Source organism: Rhineura floridana, chromosome 14, assembly GCF_030035675.1.
Source record: "Rhineura floridana isolate rRhiFlo1 chromosome 14, rRhiFlo1.hap2, whole genome shotgun sequence".
Classification (NCBI taxonomy): Eukaryota; Metazoa; Chordata; class Lepidosauria; order Squamata; family Rhineuridae; genus Rhineura; species Rhineura floridana.
In genome coordinates, this window is record NC_084493.1 from 5,067,429 (window position 1) to 5,083,850 (window position 16,422).

Here is a 16,422-nt window from a genome sequence, read left to right on the forward strand (position 1 = left end):
GCCATCCTTTGAAATTTGCACTTATTCGGATTTTCCAGTGCAGTTCTCCAACCAATGTCTACAAAAATGCATATATTAAAATGAATATCTCAGTGAAAGTGACACAAAAATGGATTATATTCACAGAAATTGCTTGCAAAAATGTGTACATTAGTCAAAACTACATACAAAATTATTTCTTTGGAGAAGTTTGCACTAAAACGCTGAAGTATTTTCATGAGGGTTTTTGTTTGTTTCTACAAAAATTCCACAAATTGCCGCAGAAATGTGGAGAACTGGATTTAAGCCTGGAAAAATGAGAGAACCAAAACTGTCAGATCTGTCCATCCCTGGACCATGCTGGCTGGAGTGACAGTAGCTGTAGCCTGCAAGGTCTGGAAGACGCCATGTTGACTGTCCTTAGTGTATTTCCACCCTCAGTGACTTGGCTGTGCTGAGTGGGGCTGATTGGAGTTGTAATCCAAAACATCTAGAGGGCACTGGGTTGGGGGAGGCTGATGTTGAAGCATTCATGAAAACCTTTCTCTCTCTGTACCTGTTTTTTGGTTTTGCCTCTTTGATAAGCAATGTTGCACTTCCAAGAAATTTCAGCTGACTTGAAGGAAGCTTCCACCAAGGCACTGACAGCAGACTAGTAGCTGTTGGTAAAATGTATTGAAATAGAATATTTATAGTGTACACTAGAGGTTTCCAGGTTACTTTTCCAGACCAGGTTTCAAAGTTTGCTGTGCTGAAAGATATTGCCAAACATCTTACGAGGATCTTTCCTACAACCCTTTTTGGTTGAGGCAGCTTTAGAAAATATAAATCATATGTGTTTGTTTTTTCTCTCTCCCTGTGCTCTACCTTGCCTCTCCTTTCCTTAATCCTTCCAGGAATCTGAGAAAAAAGGCTTAATAGAAAGAATCCACATGGTCCAAGACATTGTTATCACGGTCCAAAACCTTCTGGAGGAAATAGCATCTTTTGCGGAGAGGATAAAGAAGTGAGTGAAAGTGCTGCTCCCATGCTTTGAAACGTTTCTGAATGCCATGACTGAAAACAATAGGCTAAAGATTGAACTGGGAACTGCTGGAAGCGAGCCTAGAATGGCATAAAGGTCATTTCTTACACTGTGTTTTCAGGCCATTGGTGACGACACACATCATTTTATCCATCCATTCATTTCTCTTTCTGTCTCTTTCACATTAATTATGAGTGGAAGCCTGTGAAAATACATGCCTAGCTTTGTTTCCAGCCTCTCTGGAAACTGTTTTGAGACCTGCGCACATTGGTTTTCCCCAAAGCTTGGAAAAGTTACTTTTTTTGAACTACAACGCACATCAGCCCAATCCAGTGGCCATGCTGGCTGGGGCTGATGGGAGTTGTAGTTTGAAAAAGTAACATTTCCAGCGTCTGATTTTCCCAAACCACCTCTGTCCTCCCCCCCAACCCCCAGGCAGAGGAGCAGAAAACAGCGTTGGAGGTTCCTACTTGCATTTTCTCCTTTGCCCCAGTGCTGTTGATAGGATCAGCTGATCTGTGTAGCACAGGTGTGAGGAACCTTTGGCCCTCCAGATGCTGAGCTACGACTCCCATCATCTCTGGCCATTGGCCATGCTTGCTGAGACTGATGGGAATTGTAGCTCAGCAACATCTGAAGGGCCAAAGGCTCTCCACACCTGTGTAGCATGTTAGAACCAAAAAGGCACCTGGAAGCTGGGTGTGTTCTACGGTACTTCCTTCCTTCTGGAAATCTCACCCACCAGACTTCTGTAAAAGATCCCTATCCAGAAGCAATGGAAGGTGTTTTTTCCAGAAAGTACAGGGACTTCTTTGGTTGGTTAAGAAAAGCCATTTTAAAAATGGGACAGAGTCCCTCAGACTGATTTCAAGATAGAATTATAGAATAGTAGAGGTGGAAGGAGCCTATAATGCCATCGAGTCCAACCACCTGCTCAGTGGAGGAATCCAACTTAAAGCATACCTGAAGGTGGCTGTCCAGTTGCCTCTTGAATGCATCCAGTACTGGAGAACCCACCACCTCCCTGCATCATTGGGTCTATTGATGTACCAGTCTAATGGAGGGAGGGAGGGAGGGAGGGAGGGAGGGAGGGAGTCTGGACTGAATCCGAATTATTCTGAAATACTATCTTGCTCCTGCTCAGAAGACCCTGGTTTCTAACAGTGACCTCCCTCTGGTTCTCCCTTGTGTTTCTGCTTTATTATTATGCACCTGAGTCTTCGTGGATATGGGTGAACAGAAGGAGAGTCTTGCTGTTTCAGACCAAAGGCCCATCTAGTCCAGTGGCCAACAAGATGCCTATGAGAAACCCACAAGCAGGACCTGAATGCAACAGCACTTTCCCCACTTGCAATTTTCAGCAACTGGTATTCAAAGGTGTACTGCCTCTGTCCGCGGAGACAGAACATCGCTGCAATGGCTAGTAACTATTGCCCTCTAGTAGTCTTGCCCTCTATGAAATTGTCTAAACTTCTTTTAAAACCACCCAAGTTGGGTGGAAGAGTGAAGAGCCAGCATCCTTACTTCCTTTAGTCTACTTTGATTAAATTCGGGGACAAGGAACCTCTGTCCCTCCAGATGTTGCTGGAGTACAACTCCTATCATCCCTGACCATTAGCCGTGCTGACTGGGGGCTGATGAGAGTTGGACTCCAGCCATATCTGGAGGGCTGCAAGGGTCACTACCTCTGTTTTTAGTTAATTGTATTTATACCACCCCACACTCCTTCCAAGGAATTCAGAGCATTTTTCGTACAGTTCCCTCACAGTGTGCCATGCCTCTGACTTACAGCTTCCAGACCTGCTTAGCTTCAGTGGTAAAATTGTGTAATATATCTTCACTGGGCCACCCTCTGGCTTGGTTTATTCCTCAAGAAGTAAAAAGTAATCACCTTCTTTGTCTATCGTACACTGTCGTAACTGCATCACCCTCCTTTTTTTACACACGCGAATTAAGGCTTGCCAACAGTTCCGCTCTTTCAAAGAGTAGCCGTGTGGGGTCTAAAAATACAACAAATCCATGTGATTCTGCAACATCTGTCCCAGCTGTGCGGGAAATGGCCAAGAGATGGCCTTGCCTGTGAACGGAGGGCTGTGTTCTGCTTGCAGCTGGATGGCGAGAACGGCGGGTGACCCTTAATTCTGGCATTCATTTTGATTACAATGATCCCTAAGAACGCACTTGGGCATTGATATGGTTGCCCTCCCTAATCCCCCAGGAATCCCATTGTAACTCAATAGTGAAGTAGCTATGGACAAGAGGGAACTGGGGAGGGAGGAGAGAAGTAGTTTTAGCGAGTGTCACAATGGTTTAGATAAGCACTTCCATCTGCATAACCCTTCGTATCAAAGGGACCTTTAAATAGATCTGTTCTGTTGGGATTGGTGGATTTAAAAATACTTCCCATGTGTTTGTGGGCCTGTACTCCTTACTCCTTGCTTTAAGTTTAAGTTGTAAGGACTTCATTGAAGCCGAGAGATGCTTATTTCCTTTCAGCCATTCCCCTACTTCCTTTTGTTAAAAAAAAAACCCACACATCATATAAGACAAAGTGTCCTTCATCACTCAATCGGTACTCCCCCAGTTCCACATATCCTGTAGCACCAGCATCAGGCTTTGAAGACTTCCACAGGACATCCCTGGATGACCTTCAAAAGGCAGGATACTTAGCTGTACATCAGGGGTGAGAGATCTCAGGCCTCGAGGATCACATGTGGCCCTCCAGTTCTCTGTATCTCGCCCTTGGGACTCTCTCTGCCATTTCCCTTCGCCAAGATACACCCTCTCACCAGCCTCACTCAACACCCTCCTCAACTGATCTTTTGTCTGACTGGAACACAAAGCAACTTCCATCTGAGTTTCGTGACCTTTTTTAAATGCCTTCTGTTTATAAGTAACACTCAGCTGTTACACCTCAGGAGCAGAATCTTGTCAAGTCTCTTTTGTTCTATCCATCAAGAGATCCTGTAGGTTGTCTATCCCAACCTGCTTATTTATCTGCATAGTGAAACTATAGAATTTTGCTCCTACTACAGGTTGCGGTGGCCACCAACTTGATGGCTTTAAAAGAGGTGATTAGACAAATTCATGGAGGATAAGTCTATCAGTGGCTACTAACCATGATGGCTATACTCTGCCTCCATAGTCAAGAGGCAGTCTGCTTCTGAATACCAGCTGCTGGAAACCACAGGAAGGGGAAGTGCTCCTGTGCTCCTGCCCTGCTTGTGGGCTTCCCATTGGGGTATCTGGTCAGCCACTGTGAGAACAGGATGGTGGACTAGATGGGCCATTGGCCTGATCCAGCAAGGGTCTTCTGATGTTCTTATGTGTCCTTGAATAGTGATAATACCTCTTGTTTACTTGGAAGGAGATATGTATGTGTATGGAAACCTCTGATTTTTGGTCCCATCTGCACTATACATTTAAAGCAGTATTATACCACTTTAAACAGTCATGGCTTCCCCCAAAGAATCCTGGGAATGGTAGTTTGTTAAGAGTGCTGAGAGTTGTAAGGAGACCTGTATTTCCCTCAGAGAGGTACAATTCCTAGAATGGTTTAACAATCAAGCCTTCTTCCCCAGGCACTTTTGTAAATAATAAATAAAATAATTCTAAGACAGAAACGATACTTTTGCTAACTACAAAAACTATCTTCGAAAAAGCTGTTGGCTAAGAACTTAGTAGCCAAAACAAGGAACCAGTAACCCTCTGCCGTATGTGACGCAGGCAACCGTTCGTTGCTTCAGATGTTTTGGGAAGACGTATCTTTCTGCTTAGGCTTTCCCCGACCCGTAAGATTGGGATCTGTTTTACACGTTTGAATCTTCTGAAGTTCCATTTTATATGCTTTTATGTTTTTCTCTATTGCTATTTTCCTGGTTTTGGGTGGTGTTTTTGTTTTAATGACACGTTGTTGTTGTTTTTTATGGTACACTGCTTAGAGATTTTGGAATTATTAAGCAGCATGTCAATGCTTTTAAATAAATAAAAATAAAACTCTTGAGAGTTGTACTTCCACTAGGAAAAGCTAACATGTGCGTTCCAGCTGGATATCTCATTTGTTTCCAAGGAAGTGAAAATCAGTACATGTCGCCTTCGCCACCACCACATTCAAGCAATGGAATGCTGCTGTTGTGTTAGTAAAATGTGAAATGCCTGTGAATGCTAAAACATTCTCTCGTCTTGGTCTTCCCCTGTTTCTCTGCAGCACATTCAACTGGTCAGTTCCTTTCCTCTCTTGCCTGGCCTGTTTAGTACTCACAGTGGTCATGATCACGCTATATTACATACCACTACGGTACCTCATTTTAATCTGGGGTAAGTTGACCCTCCACATAGTTTATACATACATGACTGCCTTCAAGTCGATCCCAATTTATGGCGACCCTATGAACAGGGATTTCATGGTAAGCGGTATTCAGAGGGGGTTTCCCATTGCCTCCCTCTGAGGCTAGTCCTCCCCAGCTCTCTAGGGCCTGCTCAGCTTGCCACAGCTGCACAAGCCAGCCCCTTCCTTGTCCGCAACTGCCAGCTGGGGGGCAAGTGGGCTCCTTGGGAGTATGCAGCTTTCCCACAGCTGCACAGGTGGCAGGGCATGTAACCCCTGAGCCACTCACTGTGGGGTGATCTTTAGCTGGCCCTTGACACCCAGGAGACACGAGCGGGGATTTGAACTCACAGACTCTGGACTCCCAGCCAGGCTCTCCTCCCCACTGTGCTATACCAGCTGTCCACATAGTTTGCCTCTGGAGAATTCAGCTATGCGTTTATATGAGAGACTGTTGGTCTATGGCAGGGGCTCCCAAATTGTGTCCTTGAGCTTCATGCAGGCAGTCTGTGGTGCGTCTCTAAAAATACAGTTAAGAATCATACCTAGCATGCATTATTACTATTGCCACAACAGGCAGAATGGTCATGTCAGTGATCCACCAAGACCCTCAACAGTTTTCAAGTGGCCCCTGGGGAAAAATGTTTGGGAACAGCTGCTCTGTGGTTTTTCAGAAGGTAGGGATGAGTTAGACAGGCTGCGGGGCAGATACCTTAAATACCTTAAATCATTCTTCTCCAACTTGGCCCCCTCCATATGTTTAAGACTACAACTCCCATCATCCATCCCTGACCATTGGCCATGCTGGCTGGGGCTGATGGGAGGTGTAATCAAAAACATCTAGCTGTGGAAGGCTGCTTCAAATAAATACATAATGGGGCCTGAACTCTCTATCCTACCCTCTTGAGTTCCCCCCTACGCAACCCTTAAGGCTGTGTAGGTGTGTGTAATTTTTCCCAATCCTCAGATTGGCTTAGGGAAATTCCTTGAATTCTTCCTATTTTTGTTTTCCCTCAGGTAAACAAGTAGAGGAACTCAGGTAATTTCTAAGTTAATTTGATGCAAGTTTTGAAGGGCTCACTCGTCCCTGTCCCTTATTAAGTCGACATCTTCTGCATTCCTAAGTTGTTTTCGTACACTCTTGTTTTGTACTTCAGTACAGAAACACATATGCCATGTCTAAGAACAGATAAATCTGTCCATTTAGCTTTCTCATTTTTCCACGCTTAAGATCAGTTTGCCACATTTCCATCACAGTTTGGAGATTTTATGTTTTGGTCCTCACAAAAACCCATCAGCATTTTAGTGCACATTTCTTACAGAGACATTTGTGTATGCAGTTTTGCCTAATGTACACATTTTTGCAAGCAGTTTCCCTTAGTATAATGCATTTTTATATGTTATCATTAATAAATGCAGTTTCACGCACACTTTCCCCTTATGTATAAGTGGTTTTGTGCCCATTTTATCAGAGTTGAGTGAATTTTGCATTGCAGTTCACATCTTGTTTCGGGAGGTGCAAATTAGGTATGTTTGCGCTGCACTGAAAATCGAGCTGAATTTCTCCCCTACCCCTAGTCTTGTTCATTGTGAAGGGCACATGCCTGCAGATGACTGCTCTCCTTCATTCAAAATCACAGAACGGAAGGGGACTTTTGCAACTATTTTGCAACTGGTCATCCCTTTCCAAGACCAGAAATGTAACCAGAATGCCACCCTTAACTTCTGAGTGATGGCTATTCTTGCCTCTCTGCTGCTTGTTTTGAACAATGGGACTTTTCATTGCTGAAACAAGCCGGCTTGCTTTGTAATAAACCTCCCACCACTTCCTTTCAGGAAAGATGTTTGTGAATGATTCCACATGACAGCAACATGTGTCCGGCTTGTCTGTATTTTCGCACTATTTTTTTCTTGTAAAACTCCTCTCCCCCCCTTCCTGCCTGAGCAAGTAAGGGATTTATATACTGTGACATGTGTGTGTGTGTGTGTGTGTTATTTTTCACCTTTTGTTTTTTAAATCTTGTTTGTGTGTGTGTGTTTTCTTTTGCAGGCATAAATAAATTTACTAAGAAGCTTAGAAATCCTTATGCCATTGACAATAATGAGTTGCTCGACTTCCTCTCCAGGGTGCCATCTGATGTTCAAAGGGTAAGTAATGAATGGCTGCATCCAACAGAGACACCAGTCCAGGGCCCAGAGAGCCACCAGGTGCAGCTCAAGAGGAGCACAATGCAGGGGCGTTTGGACTAGCGGAGATAAGGCGTCTGAAGAAACCATAAACCAGGGTGGGAAGGGAAAGGGGGGGACACAGGGAAAGGGGAAATGAAAACATGAATGGGAAGAAACTACATGCCAAAAGCTCTCACTTTCTAAACTGGCCACAGGCTTGCTTTCCCCCAGCAACCTTTGCTCTAATTTACTTTTATTTAATGCTATCACTCCATCCCCAGAGTGACTAACATCACTTTTAGTGTGAGAAGACTCTGTGTGCACGGGTGTGCATGCATGTATATATATAAAGAGAGTAAGGATGGAAGGATCTGTCGCTTTCATTTCTCTGTTTTTCATTTTTCCAATCTTAAATTCAGTTCTCCACATTTTTGCAGCAATTTGCTATTTTTTTAAAAAAAAAACGCTCATGAAAATTCTCCACCATTTCAGTGCATTTTTGTGGGCAGTTTTGACTAATGTGCACATTTTTGGAAGCCATTTGTAAGTTATTTTTACTCATATATTCATTTTTATGCACACTTTCCCATAATATATGCATTTTTGTAAGCATTGATTGGTTGGCGAACTGCATTGCAAAATTAAAATGAGTGCAACTTTCGAAGGATGGCTGTGTTTCGGTTCTCGTGTTGTTTCAGAAAGTGCAGATTAGAGAGATTCAGTTTGAAATGGAAACTGAAACGGATTTCTCACCCATCCCTACTACAGAACGAGACAGAAACACCACCTCTTTTTTCCTGCCCATGTCAACCATTTTGTGTTGGCACTCATGGGACTTTTTTCAAGATATGCAAGAGTGCAAAAAAGAGAGAAAAGAACTGAAAAAAAGGTGTCTGTATCAGACAGATGGCAGACATAGATATATCTGTGAGGGTGAATGTAGAATTTCACATACACATATAGTCAGGGCAAGTTCTAAAGGGCGGCCAGGTGGGGCACTGGCCCGACGGCCCCTGGAGCTGCAGGGGGCCCCTCAGCCACCCCTCCGCTCCCCTTCCTTGATCCGTGGCCCCCCATGCCCCCCCACCTACCTGTCTGCTGTCTTTTACCATTGCCCTTAACGAAGATGGCGGCTGCCATTTCCCTAAGGTACTGAAGCCCCTGCCGCCATCTTAGTTGATGGCAGAGATGGGCGCGCACAGACACACACACACACTGGGGCCCAGGGCAAGCTGATGCCCAAGGGCCCCTGCATTCCTGGAGCCGGCCCTGCATATAGGTATGCAAATGTGTTCTTATTCGTAACTGATCTTAAGTACCCTGAGAATGGGAAAGTACGTGCCTGTGAGATATCTGGTTATTAAATTTCTAAGTTGCTGTTCTCAAAAACAACCCAAGGCGACTTACAAAAATATAAAATATATAAAACATACAGAGCTTAAAAGAAATAATTACATCAAAAAGAAAAGATTCCAGATCATACTGAAAGCGCACGCACACCCATAAAGCTTACAATATAATTGCATTAATCTTTTAGAGAGCTTCTAATAATGCATGTGGAGAAACATTTCCCTGAATCTTGTTTGACCAATAGATAACAACAACAAAAATGACAATTTTTCTATAAACTTGTCTTGGGTTTATTGACCTTCCCTGACACAAACTAAATTAGTCAGTTTTGTCACTGAAAATAAATTCCAGGTTTTAATAACGAATTCAGCGTTTCTAATATAACATGATGAATAAATTCTTCAAGCAAAATCACAATAAGCTGAATATGTAATTAACCAAAATAAAGGAAAAAATGTGTGTTACTTTACACATGCACACATTCGAGTGAGCAATAACAGGTCTGTGATGCCCTTAGATATTCGGGGCTGCACACCACTACACTGACTGGCTCAGCGTGTGTCTACCCTACGCTGGCAGGTGCGGGTAACCCTTTGAACCCCATTCATGATGGGGATCGGGGATTGCAATTATTCCCCATGAATGAGAAACATGCACATGTACATATGCATAAGGTACATGAGATATTTATAGATAGTGCATGTGTTTATAAAACAAGGGTTCTCAGTGAAATGTAGATCATGTAAGAGAAATCAGAAAGGGAGGTCAGTGGAGAGGGAAAATAAAGTTTATATATATATATATATGAATAATAATGATATGTACCGCATGTGGGCGTTGATTCATTTCCCTAAACTTAGGGGTGGTGATGTAGTAGATTGGGTAACTTTCATCTGATTCAGGAGTCGATACATAGTGTGCTTGTCTTGAGAAAATAAAGTAACTCTTCACTAATAATTGTGGAGAAAGGGTTAGCGGGGGCTTCTTGCTATATGGGGAGATTCCCCTATCAGGGGACAGCCCTGCAAGGTGAATCAACCTGATTTGGAGAGCAGCATGATGGCCAGGAGTGGGGAGGGACAGTTAGAGGTGGAGAGATGAATTGGTGCAGCAAAACTTTGTAAAGTGTTGGCCTTTGAATGGAGCAGTAGATGCAGTTTGAGTTCTGCTTCAGGCAGCAAAACATCTTTGGTTCCCTTTTTCTCTTTCTTTAAAGGTATACAGACTCAGCTTACTTTATGTTTGGCAGAAGCAACATGTCCCAACAGGACAGTCATTAGGGAACACCCTCTAGGTCAGGTGTGGGGAACCTTTCACCCTCCAGATGCTGTGGACTACAACTCCCGTTGCGCCCAGCCAACGTGGCCAGGGATGATGGGAGCTGTAGTTCAGCAATAGCTGAAGGGCATAAGGGTCCCCCACCTCCTGTAGGTAGACAGAGTCCCGATTTAATTTGGTCTGGGTTCTTCACAGTTCACGATGTCATTAAGCCGAAGTGTGTTTTCTTCTCTCTTTCTGCTCCAGATCTTTCTTCTAGAAGACGTAGGATTCGTAGTGGCAGCATACATTAATATGAATACGCTGCTTTTCTGGTTAGGTTGCATGTCAGGTTTTGCATATATGAAATTTGTTCAAGTGGTTTCTCTTATCCTTGGTGGCCTTAAACCAAGGGAGACCTGGGTGTGTGTGAATGTGGCCCTTCAGGCTTCTCTGTCTGGCCCTTGGGACTGTCCCTAGGCCACACCACACCCCTCCCCAGCCCTCCTCCACACCCTCCTTGAGTGCTTTTAGAGCTTTTCTGCAGTGTATCCATGAACTGTGATTATGCCTTTTGCTTACCTCAGTTAGAGTTGATTGGGAGGCCTTGCACAACAAACCTGATTGCCCAAAAGATCAGACTGTTTGCAATAAGGAAAGTGATGGGGGAAATGCAGTGGAAAGCTGGGATAACTCTTGCTCTGAAACATCATCTAACCTCCCCACAAACATACCAGAATGAATGCTCAATAAACAGGTCATCTGGAAGCTCCCTGGAAAAGGCATGCAATTTGTGACTGAAGCCACTGCATACCTGAAATTGTTGCATACATTTCACAATCCTGCAAATAAAATTATGTGGCTTTTTTGTCCCATGGTGTGGAGATGGGGAGTGGAAAATGTCACTACTGAGTTTCAGTCTGGATAAATTCTAGATGAGTAACTGTGTGACCCTGTTGCAGCATAAAGCAGAGAGTCTCATGATACGTTAAATTAAGGGCTAACAAAAAATGTTATTGGATGAGCTTTCGTACGCATAGGTTCACTTTATCAAATGCATAAAGATAAATATATTCATTGGGATCCAGTGGGGTTTGGGAGCAACCAGAGTGGAAGGTGAAATTTAAAGAGAGCCATTTAAAGAGAGTGATTGCAGACACTGGAAGGGGAGATTCTACACACAACGCAATCCAGTGTAGTAAACAAGGCGGTTATCAGGTTATCACAAGGGGTTATCATGTTCAGGCACATCCAAGCTTGGATACAAGTTTGACATTTCTGAGTCAAAACAAAAGCAAATGCATTAGTGGCCTCATGGCTTGCATATTAACAAAATAAGATTTTGTTCTGTGACTTCCGTTTCTGTTTTCTTTTACTATTATGGGTGCGTACACTTGCTGTCTTTCTCCCTAACTGATGGAAGTAAATAAATTATTATAAAGGAAGTTTGCAAACATAACAAATGTGGATAAACCTCACTATGGGTCTACTCAGAGTAGACCCAGTGAAGTTAATGCACATGTCCAACCTAGGTCCATTAATCTCAGTGGGTCTACTCTGAGTAGGACTTAACTGGAGACAGCCTTATGTTCCCCAAGTTCCAAAAGTACCACACATTTCCCATCTGATGCGGGTGGGCTGAGGAGGTGCTGTCTTTCTCCCTAACTGATGGAAGTAAATAAATTATTATAAAGGAAGTTTGCAAACATAACAAATGTGGATAAACCTCACTATGGGTCTACTCAGAGTAGACCCAGTGAAGTTAATGCACATGTCCAACCTAGGTCCATTAATCTCAGTGGGTCTACTCTGAGTAGGACTTAACTGGAGACAGCCTTATGTTCCCCAAGTTCCAAAAGTACCACACATTTCCCATCTGATGCGGGTGGGCTGAGGAGGTGCCCGTTTCTTAATCAAGCCTGTAAAAGAGAATTAAATATAAAATGGAAATAAGGCCTTTTCTACCCAATGCCAAAGTCAGGTGGAAGAACACCACCACCCCGCTCCCACTCCGTTGCATCTCATTAGGAAAAAAAAATCTGGTTTTAATATTTTGGTTTTCAAGAAATGATGCATGACTTTTCAAATCCTTCCTGCAATTAATTCCCCATGTTACTGTGTTTAGAAAATGATTCATTACTTTTGAACCTTCCTTAGTTTTTTCCTTACTTTTTCCCTGGGGAGCCATTAATGCGTAGCAGAGTGGGCTTGGGTTACCTTGTTGCAAACGCAATGTCTGTTTGTTTTTACAGGTGCAACGTGCTGAACTGAAACCATACAGCGGCTCTAGTCCTATTAGGAAGAAGCGGAGTGCTCTGTAGGATAAGAAGCTTGGAATGTGGTGTGCACACACACTCTGTCACACACACACCTTCCACTACAACTGCGCACACAGGGCCTCCCTTACCCCTTTCCGATCACATCAGTGCTATGGCCACTGCCTTGCATCCAGTATGCTTCATCTGGAAGACATATGCGGACTAGTTTAGGGTTTTAGTATCATTATTATTATTAATAATAATATGTAACCTATCCTGTGTGTTTACTGATTACTGAAGCTTACTGATTTGGCCCTGCAAGAATAGAATCAGAATTGCAGAAGCCAGAATGGCTTTCTGTGTGGATTTTGGAGTCAAACCATATGGGAGACTTCCTCTGACTTTTGTATCACAGAAAAGCAATTTTATTTTTTTGCTTCACACAGCAGATCAGCAAAGCTGATATGAGATATTCTGGACTTTCTCCCCCTTTTTTAAAACATACCCAGCAGATTTGCATCAAAGATACAAGAAAGGATTCATTGCTTGGCGAAATTGCAGTGCGTAGATGGTTTTAAACTCTGAATTAACGAGGCTTTGATACCCATCTCCAGCTTTAAGCAACGTACAGTTTAAAATGTTGTTTTATCGTAATTACAAGAAATTGTTCAATGCTCCTGCATTTTTGATTTTTTTTTTTCATCCAGCAGTTGTTGCTGATATATATTCATTACAAACCGTAGCTGCCTGACGCCAGAACCGCTGTCCTTGGGAGGAACCTGTTGCAGGCAATGGGCGTCCTTAAAGCTTCCATTCAACAGGAATGCAGGAACCAAATCTTTTCCTGACCCTGCGGATTTCCATCTTGTCAAACTGCCTCTTCCCCACTGCTATCATCTTAATCCAAACACATGCCAACACTACATATGCAAAATATTTTTTTATAACCTTATAGGCATTGAGGTGCACCTCGTAAACAGACACGTGGAAAATGTTGTAACAAAAATACCCGTGATATTTAAAACAAGCTGCTCTGTTTTCATTGTGCAATCCAGAGGGGGTTTCCATTGTACTGTTGAGTTGGGATACGGAGCAATGCAATGACTCTTGATTGCTAGTCCTTCTTGCCAACACCCAGCATCTTGTGTAGTTGTGCCTGTTACTGAAAAGCAGTGGAAAAAAGAAGGTGGTTGTTGACTCCACAGTTGTGAATTCACATCCCCTGAATGTGTTTAGTTACTCCTTTAAGGCCACATGTTGGTCTAGAGCGGGGGGGGGGCACCTCAGGCACGGGGGAACAATGAGACCCTGCAGGAATCTCTGCCTGATTCTTGGGACTCCCCCAGGCCACACCTCTGATCAGGCTTGCTGCACATCCTGGAGTGATTTTGCCTACCTAGAATCTGCCTTTAAACTGCGATGATACCTCTTGATTTCCTGGATAGACAGGTGTGTGCATGTATAAGCCTCTTGTTTATACGGTACATCCATTGCTCTGCTCGCTTTTGCCATTGGTCCTGCACACAACTGGCAGGTAGGCCTTGGAAGAATCACCAGAAGGGAAGGTGCCCCCCCCGGCTCCCTGGCTGAAAAGGGGTAAGTCGCCCAACCTCTGTGGGCTGTTTAGAAGGGGGGCAGGGCTGGCCACTTGTCAAGCGTTTCCGTTTGTCCACCTGCTTTGAAATCAAGCCGCAAAGGCAAAGACATGGGGCTTGGTAAGCCTTGGCAGTCAGTTGATCAGCAGTGCCTACAAACCGCTCTTTCGGCAGGGAATCGTAACCGGCTCCACGCCTGACATCACGTATGACATCGGGTGAAGGCCAGGTGGGGCATGGCTTGGAGAAACTGGCTTTGTGAGCCAAATTAGGACCCCTGCTGGTCTTAATGAAGCCCATGTGGTTAGACTACAACCTGCATCAACCTCGCTGGCTAGGATAGTCAATAGTTGTAGTCCAACAACATCATATGAACATAAGAAGAGACTGCTGGATCGGGCCAATGGCTCATCTGGCACACCACCCTGTCCTCACCGTGGCCAACCAGGTGCCTCTGGGAAGCCCGCACATAGGAGAGCAGGAGTATTCTCCCCTCCTGCAGTTTCCAGCAACTGGTATTCAGAAGCATGCTGCCTCTGACTGTGGTCAGAGGATAGTTATGACTAGTAACCACTGATGGCCTCATCCTCCGTGTATTTGTTTAATCCTATTTTAACGCCATCCAAGTTGGTGGCCATCACTGCCTGTTCCTGCGGGAGTGAGTTCCATAGTTTAACTATGCACTGTGTGAAGGACTTGCTTTTGTCTGTCCTGAACCTTTCAACATTCCACTTCATTGGGTGTCCATGAGTTCTAGTATTATGACAGAGGGAGGGGAAAAAAATCCATATCCACTTTCTCCGTGCCATGCATTATTTTATAAATTTCTATAATGCCACTGCTTACTCGCCTTTTCTTTAAAATGCCCAAATGCTGCAACCTTTTCTCATAGGGGAGGCACCCCATCCCTTTAACAATTTTGGTTTCCTCAACCTTTTCCAGCTCTACAGTGTCCTCTTTGAGGTGAGGCAACCAGAGCTGTACACAGTGTTCCAAATGCAGCCACGCCATAGATTTGTACAACAGCATTATGATACCGGCAGTTTTATATTTTCTAATGATTCAGCCTTGGGTCCCATATGGCAGACATCAGTCCCCATGAGCTCCTTTGGTCCAACAACATCATAAGAGCATAACAAGAGCCTGGCTGCTGGATCAGGCCAATGGCCCATCTAGTCCAGCATCCTATTATCACAGTGGCCAACCAAGTACCCCAGTGGGAAGCCTGCAAGCAGGGCCAGAATGCAAGAGCACATCTGGGGAAGGCTGGTCTGGAGGCACAATTCTTGCTTTGGATGTGAGAAGCCGAGAGATTCAATTCCCAGGCAAGCCTATCCTCCAGGAGGAAGGGAGGTGGAAACATACCTTTAACAAGGCACTAGGGAGAGAAGAGGGGAAAGCTATCCTTTTTTATGCCCGCGTGAGTTTCCAAAGTGGGCATCTCCCTGGCCAGTACTGGAATGCTACAGTAAATGGGTCTTTGCCTGATCTTGCAAGCCAGTTCTTATGTTCTTAAGTTCCTATGAAACATCATTGTGAGGCAGGTGGAGGAACATCCCACTGAGGTGAGGATATTGCCCTGGAATAGTTTTCTATCAGACTATGACTGAGCTCCTTAAACTGAGCATCAGTGGACCTTGGGGGATTAGATACGAGGCTGGCTCAATGAAGGCTCAGGGCTTTATAAAGACAGTAGGCTCCAACTCCATATCTGAGAAATGTGCCTCAAGCAGGAAATATGCTGGAGCTCAGTATCTCTTAGGTCTTGCTAGATCACATACATGCACAATGCATGCCATGAAAACTTAATGGGAAATTCATACTGAATCACTTATTTTTTAGATCCACTTGCTTTTCATCAGACACATTGTGTTACTTCAAGCATCTTTCTGGTTGGGCTTACAGGAGATGTTAATTTTATAAATAAAAAGTTTTGATGATGGAATAAATATCAAAATTTTATTTTAAAGTGCTGTGCCACCTTCTGTATGTGTGTTGTATTTGCCTCTTTCCATATCTGGGCTCCTGCTGGGAGGATGGGTGGGATATAAATCAAATAATAAATCAAATAAATATCTGTATCTATGTTTATATACAAACTTGTTCTCCCTGTTGTCTAGGAGTAACTTCTCAGAAAGGAGATAGGGAGATCATTGTGGAGCAGACTGGAAGGTAGTGTGTCTTTAAAAGGTAAAGGTGTCCCCACACTTTGTAGTGCGAGTCGTTTCCGACTCTTAGGGTGATGTCTTGCGACGTTTACTAGGCAGACCGTATATATGGGGTGGGATTGCCAGTTCCATCCCCGGCCTTTCTTTACCCCCCCCCCCAGCATATGCCGGGTACTCATTTTACCGACCATGGATGGATGGAAGGCTGAGTGGACCTCGACCCCTTTTACCAGAGATTCGACTTCCTCCTTCCGTTGGAATCGAACTCCAGCCGTGAGCAGAGCTTCGGTCTGGT

General features: G+C 44.1%; 1 protein-coding gene across 3 annotated transcripts in view; it reads left to right on the forward strand.

The window, feature by feature from the left end:
• MCTP2 (multiple C2 and transmembrane domain containing 2) overlaps positions 1-15,891 on the forward strand; it is a 149,657-nt gene extending 133,766 nt beyond the window's left edge. For 2 of the 3 annotated variants that reach the window (XM_061595211.1, XM_061595213.1), the window contains 4 exons: positions 876-985; positions 5,211-5,320; positions 7,381-7,478; positions 12,359-15,891. In XM_061595211.1, coding sequence (XP_061451195.1) covers positions 876-985; positions 5,211-5,320; positions 7,381-7,478; positions 12,359-12,427 — 387 coding nt within the window. In that variant the 3' untranslated portion in view covers positions 12,428-15,891. Of the gene's footprint in view, positions 1-875; positions 986-5,210; positions 5,321-6,347; positions 6,370-7,380; positions 7,479-12,358 lie in introns of those variants that run through there. The other variant, XM_061595212.1, reaches the window with a different exon arrangement.
• The last annotated feature ends 531 nt before the right edge of the window (positions 15,892-16,422 follow it).